At 39.7% G+C, this 19,750-nt stretch overlaps 2 protein-coding genes across 7 annotated transcripts; one reads left to right on the forward strand and one right to left on the reverse strand.

Annotated features, from left to right (window-relative positions):
- Positions 1–10,002: 10,002 nt before the first annotated feature.
- On the reverse strand, positions 10,003–15,641 carry ccdc51 (coiled-coil domain containing 51). Of its 6 annotated transcripts, none has more exons than XM_086292997.1 (7): positions 15,195–15,562; positions 14,626–14,706; positions 14,345–14,546; positions 14,105–14,242; positions 13,824–13,988; positions 12,870–13,076; positions 10,003–12,274 (listed from the first exon to the last, which is right to left on the reverse strand). In XM_086292997.1, the coding sequence occupies exons 2-7, from the start codon at positions 14,628–14,630 to the stop codon at positions 11,711–11,713; spliced, it is 1,281 nt and encodes a 426-aa protein (XP_086149123.1). In that variant the 5' UTR covers positions 14,631–14,706; positions 15,195–15,562; the 3' UTR covers positions 10,003–11,710. The 6 variants fall into 6 exon arrangements, with proteins under 6 accessions (XP_086149123.1, XP_086149124.1, XP_086149122.1 ...); XM_086292998.1 differs by lacking the exon at positions 15,195–15,562 and adding an exon at positions 15,072–15,132; XM_086292996.1 differs by lacking the exon at positions 15,195–15,562 and adding an exon at positions 15,623–15,641 and having other exon boundaries at positions 10,004–12,274; positions 14,345–14,552.
- On the forward strand, positions 15,278–18,720 carry tma7 (translation machinery associated 7 homolog). The gene is made up of 4 exons (XM_086292999.1): positions 15,278–15,434; positions 16,288–16,343; positions 16,902–16,989; positions 18,025–18,720. Exons 1-4 carry the CDS (start codon positions 15,419–15,421, stop codon positions 18,057–18,059), a joined length of 195 nt encoding a protein of 64 aa, XP_086149125.1. The 5' UTR covers positions 15,278–15,418; the 3' UTR covers positions 18,060–18,720.
- The last annotated feature ends 1,030 nt before the right edge of the window (positions 18,721–19,750 follow it).

The following is a 19,750-nucleotide window of genomic DNA, read 5'->3' on the forward strand; positions in this document are numbered from 1 at the left end:
AAAACAAAAACTATCATAGTTTTTACAGCTGTCTTTATAGCTGCTTTTTTATTTTCTCTGGTCGAGCTGTCAGGCTAACACTAAGCTTTCCCACCTTTTTCAGTGGTGCAACAGGTTTTTTCCAAACACTGAAAATAGGGAGGGAGGTTTGTGAGCATCTCTGGGCTCCTCTGGATTATGTGGTGGTTTTGAAGCGCAGTATTTTTGCAGGATTCATCTTGAAAGTTCACACAATGGTTAAAAAGAAAAAAACAAACAGTTAATGTCAGGGATTCCAGAATAAAAACTAAGCAAGTGTATTTAGTACGGGAAATTTCTGCTCAAGCAGAATATTTTACTTGTGTCATTTCCAGAAGGGTTGTCAAACTAAGGCTCACAGAGCAAACTAGTCCAATAGTTCGTGCTTTACTCAGGCCCACTTCTTGGCTCTGTAGAAGCAGGGGGAGGTCATTAGTTTTGGACTTTTTACTGTCTTTTGTAGCAGGAAGCAAGAAGAATTGATGTCAAGAAAGTGTTTGTATAAATGAATACTTTTGTCTGAGCAAGAAGTCTAAATCACCATTGTGTTTTACAGCCTGCAGCAGCAGCAGTTATGGACACTGGTCTGACTAAATGTGGAAAAACGCAATGGAAAAACAATTTTTCATAATCTACTTCTACCTCTTTATGCTCTAACGTGTTTCTTTAACTACTTTTCCTCGTGTAGCTCGTTGAGATCATATTGGAGGGTATTTGGAGTTCATGTGGCTCACGAACTCTCGCCTGGAGAAAAATAAGCAGGATTGCAGAATTACAGAATCCAACAGAATACAGATTTACTGCATGTCTATAAAATACAGCAAAATATTATTATTAGAGTTAATAATAAATGAACCATTACATGATAAGAAAATGCATTGGCTACCAAAACGCAGAGATCAGAAGCAGATTTACATACAAAAAAAAACACAAAACAGAAGGCCAGTGTAACTGAAACTGGAATTCATAAACAAGACTGCCAACAGGAGGGTTACAATACAGAAGACAGCAAATGAAAAAACTACTGTATACTATACACAGGAAACTACCTGAGAACGGGTAGAACCAATGAGTGCATGGTCAAACAATCAGAAAGGAGGAAAAAGGTATTAATCTAAAGAGAATGAAAATAAAATAAAACAGAATATTGCTAAATCAAAGACACGAAAACGGAAACACTGAAAAGAGCAAAAACTATGAAACATGACGGAGAAAACTACAATAATAAAAACGAAAACAAAACCAAAGCAGAAACCTGGCATTTGCTTTGGCAGGTAACAGTTGCTTAATGTTGGTAAAGAGCTTTAGTGTCAATGAATATTTTTCTTAGGCAAAAGAATCAAAATTGGAGCAATTAATTTAAAACATTAGATTGCAGAGGACTGAGCCAAAGTCTGAGGTAAGTTCAAATGTCCAACAGGACTGAACATGTAATGGTGACTCTGCAGGTCTTAATGAGGGGATGGATCAACACAGATTAACAAAATGAATGTTCAGGGCTTGGATTTCTCTTGTGTTTTGCTTCTTTTGAAGCTCAGCCCAGTCGGCTCTTTTATCTCCTCTCATTTTCCTTGTTGCTCCAAATCTGGTCAATAAGCCAACAGTGTTGCTAAGGGACAGATAAACACCCCTATTACTGTGAATAGATATTAACCCTATTTCCCGTCTGCCCCACCCATGCACAGTATTTATGAACACAATAAATTAGTTTAAACTCAAGGACACTGATATTTCGAGCATCTTGTTGAAGCACTGGCTGGAAAGCGAGTATGTACGAGAGCTGGAATCAGCATTGGCTGAGGAAATGGATTTGCACTAATGCAAGGTCTAAGCATGGTGTATGTACAAACAATAATATCCTGGGCTGGAAAAGAAAACCAAGCCAGGAGCATTCAGACTAGAAGTGGACCAAAAAACTGAAAGATAAAAACTCCTACACCAGAAATTTCATGCCCTTTCTACAAGCCCTACATATCCACATCTACCTGGTTTATTCCATGAGTTTACCAATAAACCCGGCTCTGCCATTATTACCCTCACCTGTGTTTTTCCTGCTGTGACAAGTTAAAATATTATTTTTACTGTTGCTATTGCTACTAATTCTGATGCTGGTGCAGATGTTGTTATTTCATCTACTATGACAAAGGACTTTTCCCATAAACGTTACTTGTATTATCTTATTTCATTGTACGGTCATTTCAAAATCCTCAAAGACCCTCAGAGCTACAGAAGCACCAGAACAGATCACATGATCACATGTGTCTACTGCCAGAGCGCAGAGTACAAACCAGCTGGGATTTCTTCCAAGTTGGGTAATTTCACTAACCGATCTTTACCTGCCAAATACCATAATACCTAAGGATGTGTACATCCAAGCACTTGAATGGGTAATGTAGCACATTACATAACAGAAAATGTAAAGCCTGGTTCAACCTGTTTTTTTCCAGAGCCCCCAGTGTTCAAGCAAATAAAGGCATGGCGTTGCTATGTGGAGAGTTAAGGCTCTTGTGAACGCAACCTGAGCATTCAAAGACCACAGTACCACTCCTCAGTACTTAAACTGATTATTAAAAAGAAATGTAGAGGAACACCCACGGACACATAAACAAATATTCCCTCTGTTGTTTGACTTTGTGATTCTTTGTCAATGAGCTGACTTCAACAGGTCACACACACACACACGCACATACGTTTGCTACGTGCAGAACACACACACTAGTTCTCTAATCCCTCAGCCTGCTGAACTTGCTGACCCCGGCGCTTCAACAAAGAAGTGAAACCCTCTGTATTCACGTGTTCAACTCAGATATTTCCTTTTTGTGGATTCTGAGCTCCAAACGGTTCTTAAAAAAGCTCAAAACTCAGCTGCAAAAGGGCATGAACATAAAGCAACTACAAGCGTTTTTCTCGTGGGCACCTCACCTCTGCTTACACCCCTAAACCTGTTGTGCTTTTGATCTTCAGCGTTTGCAGAAGGGCAAATGAATTTTTTGCAGAACAGATCTTAGATGATTACTGTTACATTTGGTGCTGCCATCAAATTTAAAATTTTATTGGTTTAAACATTCAACATTTTTTCTGTGTTCTATTTTGAAAATGTGAGTTTATGAGATTTGCAAATCATTGTATTGAGTTTTTTTTTTCACACACACTTTCACACAACAACCAATATCTTTTGGAATTGGGGTTGTATGAAAGGCAAGCTTCATTTTTCTGACTCCTGCCTGATTGTTGCTCTGGATCAGCTTGGAGTGAGGTGCGTTTGATGTGTCTCCGTTTCGCCCATCTGTTCCCTGTTCTGATCTTTCCGCACTCTTATCCTATCAACAGTCAAGTAAATAACGATTTTTTTATAGAGCACCTCTTACAGGCATACAGTCACAAAGCACCTTACAAAAAACACATTTAGAAAAGACATTCATTATGGATACAAATAATAGCAAAAACCCACAATAAACCAGAAAACAATCTGAACAGAAGGCCTGGTTAAGCAGAAAAGCTTTCACCTGCTTTTCTAAAAAGGTCACAGAGTTAACAAAACATAGCTGTAGTGGTAAGCTGTTCCAGGTTGTAGCTGCCACAGACTGATCGTCAGTCTTGTATGAGGAATAAATAATACTTTTTGATCCAGCAAACAAAGACTGCTGTGCCTCACTTCAACAGACTGGAAATGTATTTTTTTCAATCTGTTGTTCAAAGTTTACATATCTGATCTCCTTGCCTCCAGCAAAACTGCTGCTTTTTAGGTGTTTAACAACAGTATTACAAACATAAAGGTAACAAAATATCAGCAGTTTTGTATTTCTACCGGTTTTCATGTACTTGGTTCAGTTATTGTTCATAAACCGTATCTAAAGTATGTCAACAAAAAGGGCGTCTGTAAGTTTAAGAGGTGCATTTGATAGAAACATGTGACTTTGCACATGTGTCAGTGGGCCAAATGTAGCCCACATCTGCATTTCCCTACGAGTCAAATTTGTCCTTCATTGAAGTTGCTGAGTCAGTGTGTGTGTGTCTGCTGCAGCTCAGCGAGGTTCACCGACATGTCTGATGTGTCCCATTTTGGGCTCTTCAGGACCACAAAACAACCTGCTGACGCCCACGTCAAGCCTGGTGGACTAGATGTTGCTCTAAAGAGCATTCACCAAACATCTGCCTGCTCATAACTTAGCCCACATGTGCCTGCTAATCAGGGCGTTACACCTCATGTAGGTTTTTTAGCTTTCGATTAGAAAATATCTTTTCAGTTAATTTGAATTCAAGTCTAGTTTTTCTTCTATAAGGTGACTTAAATTGTTTTGTTTTTATTACATATTATGACTATAATAACCTTGACCCCCCCCCCCCCACTAGAATAAAACACACTAGAAAAAAAGAGGACAATGCAATAATCAAGATAAATACGCTAATTAATCATTTTTTAATAGCTGCTACGTGTTTATAGTCAGAGGTTTTCAAACTTTTCCACAGTGAACTATGCTATGAACAAGTCGTTTTGTTTTTATCTCTAAAGCAATTGAGGTCAAAGTTTTTACACTCAAACAGCAGTAAAACTTTTCCATCATGTTCCTTAAGTGATAAAACGGCAAAGAGAGCTTTTCAAGCTGTTTTAAATCATCTCACTGACTTTTATTGCAGTTGCACAGTGTGCATTTTCTCTGATACAGCTAGAGCTGGTTTGGGGGAATTTTTTGTGTAGTGTCCACACTAATGCTGCATTAACATTGGCTGTGCAGTGTTTGTTGACACAACAAAGTGGAAATGAAAAAAAAATTATAAATTGATGGCCTAAATTTTTTGCTAATTGTAAAATCAGCAAAAAAAAAATTGTGATACAAACTGATCATTTCTAAAAGATTTCATTTTTGTAAGTCTGGAAGTAGCAGCTTGGATTTGTGGTGTCTTTTTGCAGGGTTGCTGTTTGTGTATGTGTGTGTGTTAAGTGTTGAGATTACAGGAATTGCAGAAGACCGGGTCAGTGCTCTGCAGGGCTATTTGAATCCCTCCTTCCATGGCTTTGGCCCTGCTCCCGCTCTGCTCCACTCCTGTGACCGTCTCTGTGGTGTCCCACCACTGTCACCCAGTTTATCTGAGATTTCATTTTAATTTGCTTTTGCACATGCAACATGTATCCACGCACAACTTAATACCATTAATACGGATTTACAAACATCATCATTTTGTGTTTAATGAATCTTTGATGATCCTTATTCTGACCTGACCACAGAATCAGTGTCTTCTATTCTAACCTCTCCACGTCCAAGGGTAGGATCAAAGCAGTGTCAAAGGATGCCAGGAGCTGAATTAAAGGCAGTTCAATTCTTTTTTATGTACATAGCACCCAATCATGACAACAGTCACCTTATATTGTAAGGGAAGTTATCATCATCATAATCATCATCATCATTATTATTATTATTATTATTATTATTGTTATTATTATTACTATTAGTAGTAGTAGTAGTAGTAGTAGTGGGGCTAGTAGTAATCTATAGCAGTAATCTGCAGTGGAAACGTCTTTGCTGGTTTCCTGTGTCTGGGTTTCCTCTGTATCTCATGCACAAGGCAAAGTGACAGGTAACCTTTTTATTGGCTTTTTTGACAAGGTTGAGGGTTTTCATCATTCTTTTTATCTTCACCTGATTTTGAATGGATGGAAATGAGCCTAACAAAAGTGGAGAATGATAGGAGAGAGGCTGTAGGACTGCTGTACCGAGAGGGAAAGGGACAGATCATAGTGAATTTAAAGAAAATTTGAAGAATTCAGGCAGACAGATTATTGGATAAATGCAGTGATGCAAAATTTTAAATGAGACTATTTTGACACTGTAGGAAAACAGAGATTAGAGCAGCACAAATAGCTCAGCCATGAAAAGGAACAGAGACGAGAGAAAATTGATCTTCCTCGTTGAATTTAAATACAAATTTCCCTGCAGTCTGAACCTGAAGAGTGTTTTTGCTGAAACTAATTCAAACAGTTGATGTGGCATTTAGGTAGTTTTTAGGAGAAATGGGAGATTTGACTTTCAACTGATTTTGCTTTGAGTTTCTTTAAGGTGAGCCGTGCGGTTCAGAGTCTTGCTGAAATGCTGCTGGTTTCTGTCATTGCGTGCTGTCACAAAGAGCAACCCTTCAAATTGTAGCATTATCGTTTAATGCACTTGACAAAAATCTTCTAAATGTATTTAATGTAGGCTCAAAGCGACGACACTGAAAGCCTGAGCTCACAAACTGTGAGTAAAATGGTTTGTGCTCCTTCTTTGAGTGTGACTCGCTGCAGTTCAGAGGACAGTGCAGTGAAATCGTTTCATCAATAAAGAACAGATTGTGAGTTTTCTCTCTCTCACACAGAGTGGCTGAAGTGCGTGACCTGGATACCGCTGTCATGTGAGGAGGCACGTTACTAGACTTTTCCCTCCCCCTCACATTATTCGGAGCCCTTCACTGTCTCTGTTCCTCTTCGTCCTCCTCTCTGTTTATTGTTTTACTTGCATTCTCACTCTTTCATGCTCAGTTTGATATATTTACATACTGACAGGTTTACATTTCCCCCCTCTTACTGTGCTTTGGTTTTAATTTCAAAATCAGGTGAAGAAATAAATAATAACAGAGAAATAAAGAACTGAATTAATGAAAAGATATAGCAGAAAGGTGGGAGGACGAGGAGTGAGGTCGCACTATCATGAGATTATAATGACCTAAAATAGTTCAGGAAGGGTCGACACTTTAGCTTCAATTCCAGCATCAAAATTATGAGTATTCCTCATTCTGAAGATAGGAATACGCCAACCATTTTTGCCAAACTGTCAATCTGAAACGTATCCATAGGCTGTTTTACAGGCTGGTCTCTGGACTTGTGTTGTTTTTGTTGTTGTATGACAAGATGACACTCTGTAAGCTTGGTTAGCTGGTCGATGAGCTGCACAGGTAAAATGTACAGACACAAATAACTGCTAATTAGTGCTAAATAACAGGTGGACAAACTGAAGCACATATTTCTGAGATGGCCAGTACTTCACAGGAAGTCATGTTATTATTCAGACAATTCTATTTAAAATTCCCCAAAATAGAACAACAGCACAAACACGGCGGTGTTCCCACTTTTCAGCATGTTCCATGAAGCCATTTCTAGAAGACAGAAGGATGTAAACTCATCATGAGGCTGCTGCTGCCTTGAGAGAAACTTGTGATGGCATAGTTTCAAGGAATAAAGTCAAGCATACAATATGTTTGCTGTTGAGAGACTTTCAGTCACGAGAACAGCACCGAGATGCTTGGATGTGAGTCTTTGGGACCTTTTTCGGCATGAAGTCAGGAACAAGAAGGGAAAAGGTCAAACACTATAGACGTTCTCCTTACAAAGTGAGCATCACACTTCTTTATGCATCTCATCTTTATTTTGTGGTGTTTTTGTGATACGATTCAATTTGCTTCTGCAACACTGCAATTTCAAATTTTACTGAGATCTTTGCGTCTTAACAGATGACCCAACATGCACTGAGTTTTAAGCGCTGACTCTCTTTCCTCTAAGGAGGAATGCTTTGTTTTTGTTTGACTCATTCTTCTTCCTCAGCACCTGTGTTTCCCACCATGCTCAAATGTCTTCATTTCTCTCTGGGATTCAGTTTGTTGTGCAAGAAGCAGCTAATGTAGCCCCAGTCAGAGGTCTGATGAGCTCACTCCATGAATACTTTGTTTCTTTTCTTTTTTCTTTGCCTGTCCCATTTGGTTCTTTAGCCTCAGAATTGTTGTCTGAAGACCAACAAGGATACCCAATGGATTTATTTTGCCGAATGGATCATCGTGGCATTGCCGTATTGGTCCATTTGATCGACCTTTGTTTTTATTATTTATTATATTTTATTTTCAAATGTTACAGACGGGACAGACATGAGTGAGGGATAGGAAAGGGAGAAAGAAAGAGGAAGGAAAAGAAAAACAGAAGGGGAGAGGGACAGTGAGAAAGGGGGGGAGAAAAAAAATCTCCTGGATCACCTGTTGAGAGAAGAAGAAGAGAAAACAAGCAAAAAAAAAAAACCCCAAAGCAATATACTAAACACAACACCATCACATTAATCTAGCTAAGTGTAAACAGCAGTAAATACTAAAAATTCAATGTTGTTGTGCAGCACGCAGGACAGACAGCGCACAATGTGCTTTGAAGTAGCAGCCAAGAAAGGTGTAATTTAAGTCTACGAATAGTGAACACGCGTGTGCACACCTGTGTGGATCAGCGCGCTTGTATTCAAATGGTTTCCACATGTAATGGTCTGCAAGAGGATGTAGAGAGCCATAGCCCTGTCCCCCAGGGCATGAAGCAGGCATGGAGGAGATCCAGGCCCCAGACATCCAGAGGCCTCAGAGTACGAGAGCCCAAGGAGGACCACCGGAGGGGCATCCGTGCCACCCTCATGGGAAGGGCTGAGGATCCCCAGACGAGGCGTCACCCAGTAGCCACCGAGCAGAAGCTAGAGGGGGCTGCACCGGCGTACCCGCCGGCTCTGCCGGCAGCCAGCTGTGCCAGAATGAACCGAGCTGCAGGCCCAGAGGCCGGAGGCCCGAGGGCCCCCCGCACCCCGGAGGAGGCCTGACCGAGCAACAGGCACCAGGCCCCGCCAGGTAGCCACCGGGAGTGAGCTGGTACATACCTGAGTGCCCAGCCCCGGACACCAAGAACCACCAATGCACCGACCCCTGAGGGCATCAGTCACCGGCAGGGAGTGTGCTGAGGGGAGATAGGCCTTGGAGGGCCTGGGAGTTCCCAGAGAGGTGGAGTCTAAGACCTGACCTGACATATAGACACAGACAAACAGGCACACACAGACACAAACATGCATTCCCACCCTCATGCACACATATACAAACACTCAGCACTCACCCAACGTAAGGACTGACATAAATGGACATGTACACACAATCACACTCCCAAAACATACTCTATACCCCGGGTCCAGGTACCCTCGCCCCCAGAGGGGGAAACAGAACCCAGACCCAAGAGATGTTACCCTTCGCCCCGGGGTGGAGGCAAGCAGACCGTCCCAGGCTCCGCAGCAGCAGGGAGGCCAATCGGACAGAATACTTTGTTTCTAAGCCAAAAGTCTTTGCCATGATTAAAATTTTAATCCTTTTCAGCCCAAAATATTTATTGAGCTTCAAAGAGCTTAAAGAACAAGTTTATTTTCCAAATCACCATCAACATTAATCAGTTAATAAAAATGAGTGTGTGTCCTTGTTCTAAATAAAGACCAACACCTGCTGCAGTAGATTTACAAAGAGACGCGCCAAATTTGGATGCGTGAACATGCAAACTTTCCTTGTTTCCACAACACGTGACATGCTTTAGCTACAAGGATTTACTCACAGTCGCTTTCATTTTTAAAAGAGAAAGATAATGCGCACAAACCAGTTCTTCCAAACAAGACTGGGAAAAAACAAACTTTGTTTTTTTTGTCCGTGAAGATTTCATGAACAATGCTTCAGCAGTTAAAGTCACCAGAAGCAACACTGTTAGAATAAATTCAGACCAATAAAAAAGTTTTATTTTGAACTGTGACTCGTGCAAAGGCCAATAATAAAAATATAGAGCTGGTAATGAGCATAGCAGGTTGTCTTTAAGGACTATAAGGTCATTCAGGATAAGCGTCCCCTCCCTTGAATGAGCACAATATGCTGTGCAGCGATAAAAAGCAGCGTAATAGCGGCCTTTCCGACTTGTTCAGCAGACCGGAGAAAGTTGAGAGCAGCGTGCTCCATCAGTGTTAAGCGGCTGCCCCCTACTGGTGACAGAGGGCATTACACATTAAGCCTGAAAGTTTTGTTTCAGTTCTAAAAGCTGATCTGCGACAGATGTATAACTTAGGCTTTTTGTGTGTATAAAATATCTTTCTTCATAAAGAATTTCTATGTTTGCTGTGATGAATGATAACAAACTGAATATATTTGTATTTAGTGTTATTATTCAGACATAAGAGCCATTTAAAGACAGTTTTTCTTTCACGAGTTGTTCAGGTAAACAAAGGAAGACAGACATTCAGTATTAGCCTGCAAATCACTCTCTGCAACAGCAGTTTCTTCATATGGATGTTTAATAAACAAGGATCATCGCTCATTTCAGCACAAATAATCAGCTACATAACAGCCCGACACCAACATGACGGCACACGGGTTCAAGTACTGGAGAGGGTTAAGAGGGTGTTACACTGCAGTGCATAGGTGTGGTTGTTCTCAGGTAAATATTTAGTTTTATCTAAAGAACAAAATATATTTTGAAGTCCATCTCAGTGACTTTTCTCATGTTAATGAAAACACAGTTCTCATTATTGTTCGTTTCTATATTTATCCTCATCTTAAACACAATATTATGTCCCGTGAAATCAAAGATACAGGTTTTCAGATCTAAATCAAAATGAACATGTCTTTCCTTACATACTAAAATTTCAGCTCCCTTCAGTTTTCCGTCCTGCTTTAGCTTGGAGGTGAATGCCAGTGGTGCAATCATGACCTGTGATGTGGTCCCTCTGAGGTTCAGCTGGTCAACTAACTACATCCAAGGCTGACGAGTATAAGGCTGAATCAAGACGCTGAAAACTCACATGGCACTGCAACCACCTGGCCCCACATCTGATTATGTCCCATTTCTACTTCTGTTTGACGGTGTTGACATCTACAAGTCTTGATTTTATTATTTTTGAGCTACTACTTTGTTCTCTGTATGCCGCCTTCTCACAAAGTACAGAAAATCTGAACTCTTGCACGGTAAGATGCATTTTGGCAGTGTTTTCTGATTTATAATTAAAGTATAATGGAAAGATAAGTACATAGGATATATGCACCACAAAAGGTTTGTCAATACCAGCCTTGAAGTTATCATAATTGATAAAGATTTTTTATCTAACTCTGTCTTTGTGGTCCACTCTTACTGCCGTTGTAGCATTATTTTCAGCTACAGCAGGCAGCTGATTTCAGAGGAGAAAGCTCTCAAGTGTATTGACCTCCTTAGTACCAAAGACCACACAGAGACATTTAGAGACCAGCTTTTAAAAGTAGTGGAAAACTTAGCAGCAAAAGACACGAGAGAATGAACATGGGTAAGAAGCAGGAATAATAAGGCCCCATGAATTTGTCTGTATCAGCTAATCAATCAACCCAACTCACCTAAACAATGTGCTGGAGAACTCGAGTCAGACTTACTATAGTTTTGTATCTGTAAAAGTACAGAATATCACACCAGTTAATTTTTTTCCTTCAGAAGTCTACCTTTTACTTATTATTCTTTTATTTAAACCTATAATGCTAAACTATAATAACCCAGACTCAAGTTTCTTGTGGATATTTGTTGAGAAGTCTGATTCAGCGGTTTGTTCAGTTTCGACAACAAACATCATTTTTAGTTGTTGTAATGTGGGATTCTCTTCTAAGCTGCTAAACGTGACATTCACCAACATTTAGTTTATCTGCCAGCTTGAGATCAGTGAATTTTAAATATTTAGAAGCAGTTAAAATAAGTCCTCAGCCTCATTAGTGCAGTAAGCAGCAGAGGTAGATAATAAACCCAAATCAACACCTGCAGCCAGTTTATTAGATAAACCGAGTTCACTGCGGTTTGTAATTTGCACTCATTTGTTCAGATTATTAGTCCCAGTGCCCGATAGTGTTCCCGTACATTTACATATTCAAACTGGAGGTATCGTATCTAACCAGTTCCTCTGAGCAGCAGGTAGACAGCAGAGATGGTGATGGCAGTGGCGGTGTAGGCAAACACTGCATTATAAAGATTGGTGGTCCTGATTTGTTCTCCCAGAGTCCTCTGAGTCTCCTCCAGACTCCTCACCACTGCCTCAGACTCAGCTCTCTCTGGTCTCTCATGTAGCAGCTGACCAGCTTGTGTCTGAAGCTGTGGTTTGGTCTCCAGCAGCTTCCTCACGGTTGACACTTCACTTTCAACTTTCCCAAGCCCTCGTTCCAGTTGTCCCAGTTTTGGTGGCAGGGACTCTAAGAGGGACTCGGTCCTTTTGCTTCCAGTGTGGAGATCTTTTAAGGCTGAAACAGACACAGAGGGCGAGTGTGGGGCTGTGCCTTCTTTGTCCTGGCGAACAGCTCTCCTCTGTGCGAAGGTTTCACTCAGAGCAACTCTGAGACTGTCAATGAGCGTTCGGAGCTCGTCCTGCTGGGAGCGATGGTTTCCAGCCTGGATTTTCAGGGCTTCCTGCAGGCTCTCTGGACCTTTCTGGGCCTCCAGCAGCAGATTCTTCAGCTCCTGCAGAGGAGAAAAGAGAACGTATATGAGCTGAAATAACTGCTGTCTTGGTGAGGATCAGATAAAGGCAAGTGTTAATTACGGATGGGTGACATATTAAAGGAAAAATCTACATTAAGGAGGCTAGTCCAGTCATTTTTCTAACTTAACCTGTTTTTAAGTCCAAAATTGGCCTCATGAAGGCTCTCTTAAAGGAACATGGCAGTAGGTTTTGCATAGCAAACCTTCCAGAAACAGGAACTACAGTGCTATTGGGTATGGGTATAGTTCCTGAGAAAGTCCACCACTTACTCCATTTCACTCGCAGTTTCAACAACGCTTGTCAACTGTTCTCATTCATCTTTTTCATTTTCTTATTTCTTGTTGGCATTTATAACAGTAAAGCTAAAAACATTAATAAAAAAATATGAGACACTTTTCAAAAACAGGTACAAAGCTTCACATTGTTGTTAGTGTTTAGTAAGACCTAGAGTTTAGGGGAGGGTGTTGGAACAGTGCCAGCGCAGTTGCTTCAGGTAAAAAAAAAAAAAAAGAAATAAAAAAAAAAAGAATCGGTGCACTGAATGAGGTCCCCTAGTGTAGCACCCCTCCTCACCTGCAGGCGGACTCGGTTCACATATGTTGACCCCATGACTCCGATCAGGGCTCCGAGCACCGAGCCAATGATGGACCAGTTCTTGGTGCGTTCTGCTCTCGTCCTCTCCTTCTCGTGGCTTCCTCTAACGGCCACAGAGAATAAAGAAAACTTCTCCCTCTCTGAACCCTCTGCGTTCTCGTACGCTGTCCGGAGGCGGCGCTCCTCCTGCAGTGACAGAGAGGTGGGGTTCAATTCAATCTTCTTATCAGACATCATTAACCTCCTAGGACCTGGCGTCCACATATGTGGACATCACACTTTGGGTTATTTAGACCAAAATACTCAATTTTGCTCTACAAGGGCCTGATATCCACTTACGAGGAAACTATAGAAACTTTAAACGAATGTCTAACGAATGTTAGAAACCAAAATCAGGTAAAAAAATAAAAATAAAAACCTGGTAATTCTTTGTTCTTACATTCATTGGGTCCCAATACGCCCAAATATCAAAGAGTAATTAAAAATGCATGCCATGGAAAAGTTCAGGTCTTAGGAGATTAATGATGTATGATTGTATAATGTGAACTGTGGTTAACTCAAAATAAAAGCACTTCCACTTCCACTACTGACCTCAAACCAACTATAAAACCTAAACCAACAGTTGATGGACCACGTGTTGTTATGGAAGTCTTGACCTCAATTAAAAATAAATAAAAAATTTGTTTTTAAATCCATGCTTAATAGTCTCCAACAAACCAGTGATACCTGCAGTACGGTATTTAATTTTATTTCTTGTCACTCATGGCAGTAAAGTGAATCTCTGTGGTTTTTCGACTGTCTGTGAGATTTTGGTTTGTTTTAAACAAACCATCTGAAAAACAAATTACAACAAAAGCGACATGAAATTTAAGACATTTAATTTTTAATGACTCAAGGACATGGGTTTTGTGTATTTTAATAGCTTCAGCTCACTTGTAGGAGTTTGTGCTCCATTGTGGCCAGTTCCAGGTAGTGTGGCTCCTCCCTTGAGACTCTGTCCAGTCGGTCTCTGATCTCCTTCAGCCTGCCCTGCTGAGCCTCCAGGCTAGCATGAGCCTCACGAACTATCCCTCTGGCCACCATGAATGCTGCCTCAGCCTGGAAAATACAAAGATCTGTCAGAGAACTGTATAACAAGCACCTGACATTCCTTATTCATTATCCACTAAGTCATGTCGGCACAGACTAAACTTGGACGCCGTGTTTTTACTGACCTCAGTGACCTTTGTCTGAGCCTCGCGGACCTCATTCAGCCCCACAAACTCCTCGTACTTCTCCCACCAGTGGTTTACTGTGGCAGTGGCTGCTTGAGCCGACCTCTGACTCCACTGCCGCCCAAACTCACCTGCATGCTTAAAGATAAGAGAAGAGAGAAAAAGGATGACAGTGTTCAAATTTGTTTCATTGTGTTTTGAAGTTCTGTTGTTACCGTAAGAAGAAGATCCTTTTTGTACCTGTAAGACAGTCAAGGCACGCTCCTTCAGAAGCTCTGATCCTTTTTTCCCTTCAGAAGGGGAAGGCTTGTTTGGAGGTGGTGATGGTGATGAACCAGGCTGATGGAGAGCACTGTAGGTTCGTACCTGAGTGAGTTTGCCAGGCAGTGAGTAGCGGGACAGACAGCATGAGCCATGAACCCAGAGATAGATCTGAGCACCTCTGTACCTGACAGAGTAAAGATAACATTAACCAGTTATATTTACAATCACAAATACAGATACAATGCTCACACCAGTACCTCATTGAGCAGAGCAGCAGCAGTACAGGTTAAGAATAGTCAGAGATTGACCGTCACAGCAGCCAACACTGGAACAGGCACCTGGGAGAATAAAGGGAAAACAATTTAATTTGATTAACTGTCAGCTTTATAAGATTTGTGGCATCTTGCATAAGGCAGTCCGCAGGGGGTGTGCTGTTGTAGAAGACAGACCATCTAGTAATATGGAGCTTCTTCAGATAACTTTTAAACCTCCCAGAAATCCTGCTTAGTAGTAGTGGTTATAGGCACGCTTTCAAAGGCAATTCAGGCACAGTGAGAGCTTAGTCTGCCAATAATAAGTCAAACTCGTTCCCGGTGGGTGCAGGACCTCACGAGCACTGCACTTTGTCACAGATTCGGTTCAAAAAAATGTCTGGATATAATTTTAAATATATCAAGAGTACTTTTCCACCAAGGTTACCTACTTCCTAGCTAGCTAGATGTTGCTCCATGTAGCTACCGGCTAGCTGACTTTTCATAAGTTTTAAACTGTTTTGGGACTCTGGTGATACTGTTATGTACACAGCGATATAACAGAGCAAACATACCCGTTTTCTTCAATTATGTCAGCGGACGCATAAGACACGAATTACGTTTCTTTAGGGTAACAGGATTGTAGCATATTGATGTCAAGTATTTTCTTTGAGACAGGCAACAAGCGGTCATTCTATTTCCGGTTCAACGGGGACCTAACAGCGCGGATTAGCGAGAAGTACCAGTTGTCTTCGCAGCAAACTTTCCTTTCATTTAAATTTTATAACAAGCTGTAACCATGTCTGGAAGAGAAGGTGGGAGATTGCTTCATTTGAGATTCGTCTGTAAAATCTGCACATCTTAAAAGATACTGACGATTTTCAGTTTAGCACGTTTATAGTTGGCTAATGCTAGCTGCCGCTAAAGATAACGTTTTCTCTGACCAATCGGCAGTTAAAAATGTGCCATATTACGATTTTTTTCTGTTTTGGGATATACATACGGAAGATAGAAGATATTTTAGGCCATTTTTTTTAATTATTGGGACTGAATGGACCATTCGGCTTATAAATATTATCTCAGGCAACAGACAATATAAACGAAATCTTTAAAAATTTAAATATATTCCTTCTTCTTTCTTCGAATAACCCGTGGTGGTAACTAACATTTGTATTCGAGGCTCAAGGTTTCGCGGTCATCTGGCTGCCTGTTAAGTTAAAGCAGATTTTAAGGAGTTTAGGTTAATTTTTTTTTCCAAGCAAACAAAAGTCAAGAACGCTGTGTTATTTGAATGACGTAACTTGGATCATATTCCTTCGTATATTTCATTTTTATTCACTGGCTATTGTTTATTAGATATTGTAGATTTAGTTATATTTTATATTTTATTTTCATAACAAGGTAATGAAGATTGTTTAAACTTAGTCAATTTATTTTAAAGAGAAACGTTCAGACATTGTAGTCCATTGTTATAGAATGCAATTTTTTCCCCACTGTTTTTATTAGTATACTTTTACTTTGTGGATCTGTTCTTTAAATACGTTTGCCTAGCTTAGGTTTTCATATTTTGTATCTACTTATTGTGTTATTTATTAATTTACTTTTATAGTTCTGAGTTTCATTTTGCTCTCACGGTATTTATGTATCTATGTAAATTTTATTTCTCAGGAGGTAAAAAGAAACCACTGAAGGCTCCCAAGAAACAGAACAAGGACATGGATGACGTATGTATCTGGCTCTTTCCCCCCCTCACCATAGACTGTGTAAAACATTTAATATCAAGCCTCTAAATCATTTGCATCCCTTTGTAATCAAGATAACATGGATAAGACACATTTACATTGCATCATTGCAATATTTTATACATTTCGTTTTTGTTTATTTTTTAAAGTAAAGCTGTTTTCACAGATAATTTGATACGTAAACTTTGATGTATGGATCATTTCGCTAACCCTTTCTGTTTTTTGTGATCTACTTTGTCATTTAATTCTGCTTTAGTAACCTGTATTAATGCCCATTGAAAATTAGAACTGGTGATAAAAATGTATTCCTTAACTTGTTGATAACAAAATCAAATCAAATCAAATCATTGTTACACAACCCAGTGCGATGTCTTCAGGTGTCAGCTGAGAATCTGATAAATGGAAATCAGATGAAATATTAATTTTTGTTATTTGACTGAAGGGAAGAAATATTCAGAGGTAAATGTCAGCTGTGGTTTGGAATGAGCTGAGCATAAGACAGAAGCGTAGAAAGATTTTAGATTGTATGTGTCTCCGTAGGATGATGTAGCCTTCAAGCAGAAGCAGAAGGACGAACAGAAGGCCCTGGATGCGTTGAAAGCCAAAGCATCAGGAAAAGGACCTTTGAGTAAGAGCTGTGTTTATATTTTTACTTTATTTGTAAAGAACTATGCACAAAAACAAGAAGTGAAGAAATGCACCAGATTTATGTACTCCCGCAACTACTGCTACACTGCTCCGTGATCAGGTGCACACAGGAGTGATAAAATGCAAAATACATACTCAAAGCACAAGTTACAAGTGGAGTAATATAATACATGAATAATACCAATAATACCTGAAAACCTCCAGCCCCAGTCCCACACACAAAAAACAAACCAAGAAAACCCACACACTATAAAACCTTTGTATCTATATCCACCCAACATTCAATCACCAGACCATCCCACGTATATAGAAACAGAAAAAATCCAGATCAGGTTGAATTTATTAATTTTGTTTCATAATGACAAACCTTACATATTTCCAAACATACACATCATGATCATACACACCAGCTGTGGTGTTTCTATAACTGATACGTTACCAGCACACAGTGAGAGTTCAGGAATACAGTGACTTCAGCAAAGTGCTGAGCTGCAGGATTCAGGTGATCTGCCAGTTTCTGTAGCCATTTCAGTTTTCAGGGTTCACTTTTTGCAATTTTCTTATTTCCGTCCATAGACTGCTTTCAGATGTTTGTCAACTTGGTAGCTTAACCATGCTTAACATTTCTTACCATGGCTACAGTGAAAGCCTCAGGTTAGCCCTGGTGTTTCACTGTACAGCTTGCACTTTCTCTGCAGGTCAGGAAACTGAAACAAACCCCAAACTTGCAGCAAATTTAGTCCAAAGTAGACCTCATGTCTCTCTGATGTTTGTGTCTCCTTTAAAATTCAAATATTTTATACTTTGTTTATGCTATTTTGTTTATGCAGTGATCTCTTCTTTTAAAAAAACAAAGTAAATTTATGTTATTGTTTGAGAAAACCTCTAATTTTAAAGTCTTTCAGTCATCAATATATTTTCAAACTTGAAATCTCACTGGTCACAGTTGTGGCTGCAGTTTTAATTAGATGCTTTCTAACACCCAATCTTTTTGTTTGCTTTCTCTCTCTTTCAGCTGGAGGTGGCATCAAGAAATCTGGGAAGAAGTAAAACCTGAGCTGCTGATTTTTGTTTGATCCTGTTCTCGCTTCCTTCGTCTTTTTGCTGAAAGACTACAGTTTGTTTTGCTCGTTAAAAAATAAACCGCATCAAACTCAAAACCTGCTCGGGTGCTCAACCTTTAGTGGAGTAGTACAGGGAATAAATTTAACGATGTTAGGTTTTCAAGGACAATGGCCCTCCAACTGTGATATTTCACTCATACACACAGATCAGCCACAAATCATTATTGTGTGGAGGCGTTGGCAGTGGATCTCTTTGGGCTCTTTCTGCCCATCGAGCCTGATTAGATTGAGGTCTGGGTATTTTTGGAGGCCAGGCCAACACCTTCATGTTTCTTAAGCAGTTTTTGCTTTGTGTATAGTTCATTGTCCTGCTAGAGGAGGCTGCTGCCATGCACCAATGTTTAGGTAGGCGATGACATCCTGTTCTAATGTTGTGGCTGATCAGCGTATATTGACCAATATCTTTAAATCTAGTTATGAAATGAAATGAAGGCCTGCAGCTTAAGATGTGGAAGGACTGTAAAACTAATGTCCACTGCATTTTGTGTCCATATGAAATTTCTAACCATCACAAACCAGCCCAAGTCCATGAGTTTTGTTATCTTGTAAAGAGGGAGATGCCAATAAAGTTTTTTGTTTTTAATTAATGCTTGTTATTATTTGTTCTTTTTAAAAGAATTTGGTAAGAAATCACTTAAAGCTTAATTATCAAGCTGTGTTTAAAATAACAGTAGTGATGAAGCTTTATTTGAAATGCTATTAAAATGTTTAATCTGTTTCTGGTTTTATTAAATTAAACAACAGCACTTTAGGACTGAAGAGACAACTGAAGTGTTGTAGTTACATACAGATTAAACAAAAAGGCACATACATGCTTGTAGCATTTTTTTTCAACTCAATATTTCTCATTCAGCAATAGAAACTGCTCTCAAAGTATGTATATAAAAGATGTTGCTTCAGTCTGAAAAGTGAAGCCAGTGCAGACGTGCCTGGAGACATGTCTAATAGCCAGCAGGGGGTGGCAGAAAGAGTAGTGATTGTATAGGATTATAAAGGAAAGCGCTCACTGCTTTTCCTTTTTGACCTTAGTAAATACTTTAATGAGTTCATGGCCGCAATTGGTAGTTTCAAGTTTCACTGAACACGATATGTTTATTTTGTAAATTATGTTCTCCATTAATGTGAAAAAGCTACGCTAGATCACTTGATTTCATGTTAAGATCTACCGCGTACTTGTGACTTTGGTGAAAGTGGTAGGCAATAGCACTTTGCAAATCAGTGGATGATGTCACAGTGGCACACCTTCCGTCTTTCATCTATACAGTCTTTGAAAGCTACAACCCTGTTTATTAAACCATGAGTTAGACTCTAGCTAACAATTATAAGTAATGCTGAGCCTGAGAACAGATGTGTTAACGCTATTGTATGAAATCACTTTTCCAATATTTCCATCTCCTTTAAAGTAACTCTTGTGGATTTTGTTGTCCCAATAAATACATAGTATAAATTGTAAAATTGTGATTTTAATATTTATTTCAATTGTGTCGTGTTAAAAGCATAGCTTCACAGTCAGTTTTTTTTAATGGGATATATATACAATTTCATTACAGTAGAAAATTTTAAAATATAACTCTTAAAGGGGACTAAGTGACAAAAACTAAATCCCTGTGATAGGTT

The sequence above is a fragment of the Aulonocara sp. 'chitande type north' Nkhata Bay genome, linkage group LG5 (assembly GCF_057382095.1).
Source record: "Aulonocara sp. 'chitande type north' Nkhata Bay isolate Kocher_YH1m ecotype deep benthic linkage group LG5, A_spYH_male_GT1.1, whole genome shotgun sequence".
Lineage (NCBI taxonomy): Eukaryota > Metazoa > Chordata > Actinopteri > Cichliformes > Cichlidae > Aulonocara > Aulonocara sp. 'chitande type north' Nkhata Bay.

Bases quoted from the DNA above. Each gene is read 5' to 3' on its own strand.
- ccdc51 (XM_086292996.1), bottom strand. The intron at 14,243-14,344 runs GTACAAAAAGGA...CTTATCTTTAAG, and splicing joins GTGCCTTGACTGTCTTACAG to CATGCAGGTGAGTTTGGGCG. The intron at 12,275-12,869 runs GTGAGGAGGGGT...TCTCCTCTGCAG, and splicing joins TGAACCGAGTCCGCCTGCAG to GAGCTGAAGAATCTGCTGCT.
- tma7 (XM_086292999.1), top strand. The intron at 16,344-16,901 runs GTATGTATCTGG...GTGTCTCCGTAG, and splicing joins AGAACAAGGACATGGATGAC to GATGATGTAGCCTTCAAGCA. The intron at 16,990-18,024 runs GTAAGAGCTGTG...TCTCTCTTTCAG, and splicing joins ATCAGGAAAAGGACCTTTGA to CTGGAGGTGGCATCAAGAAA.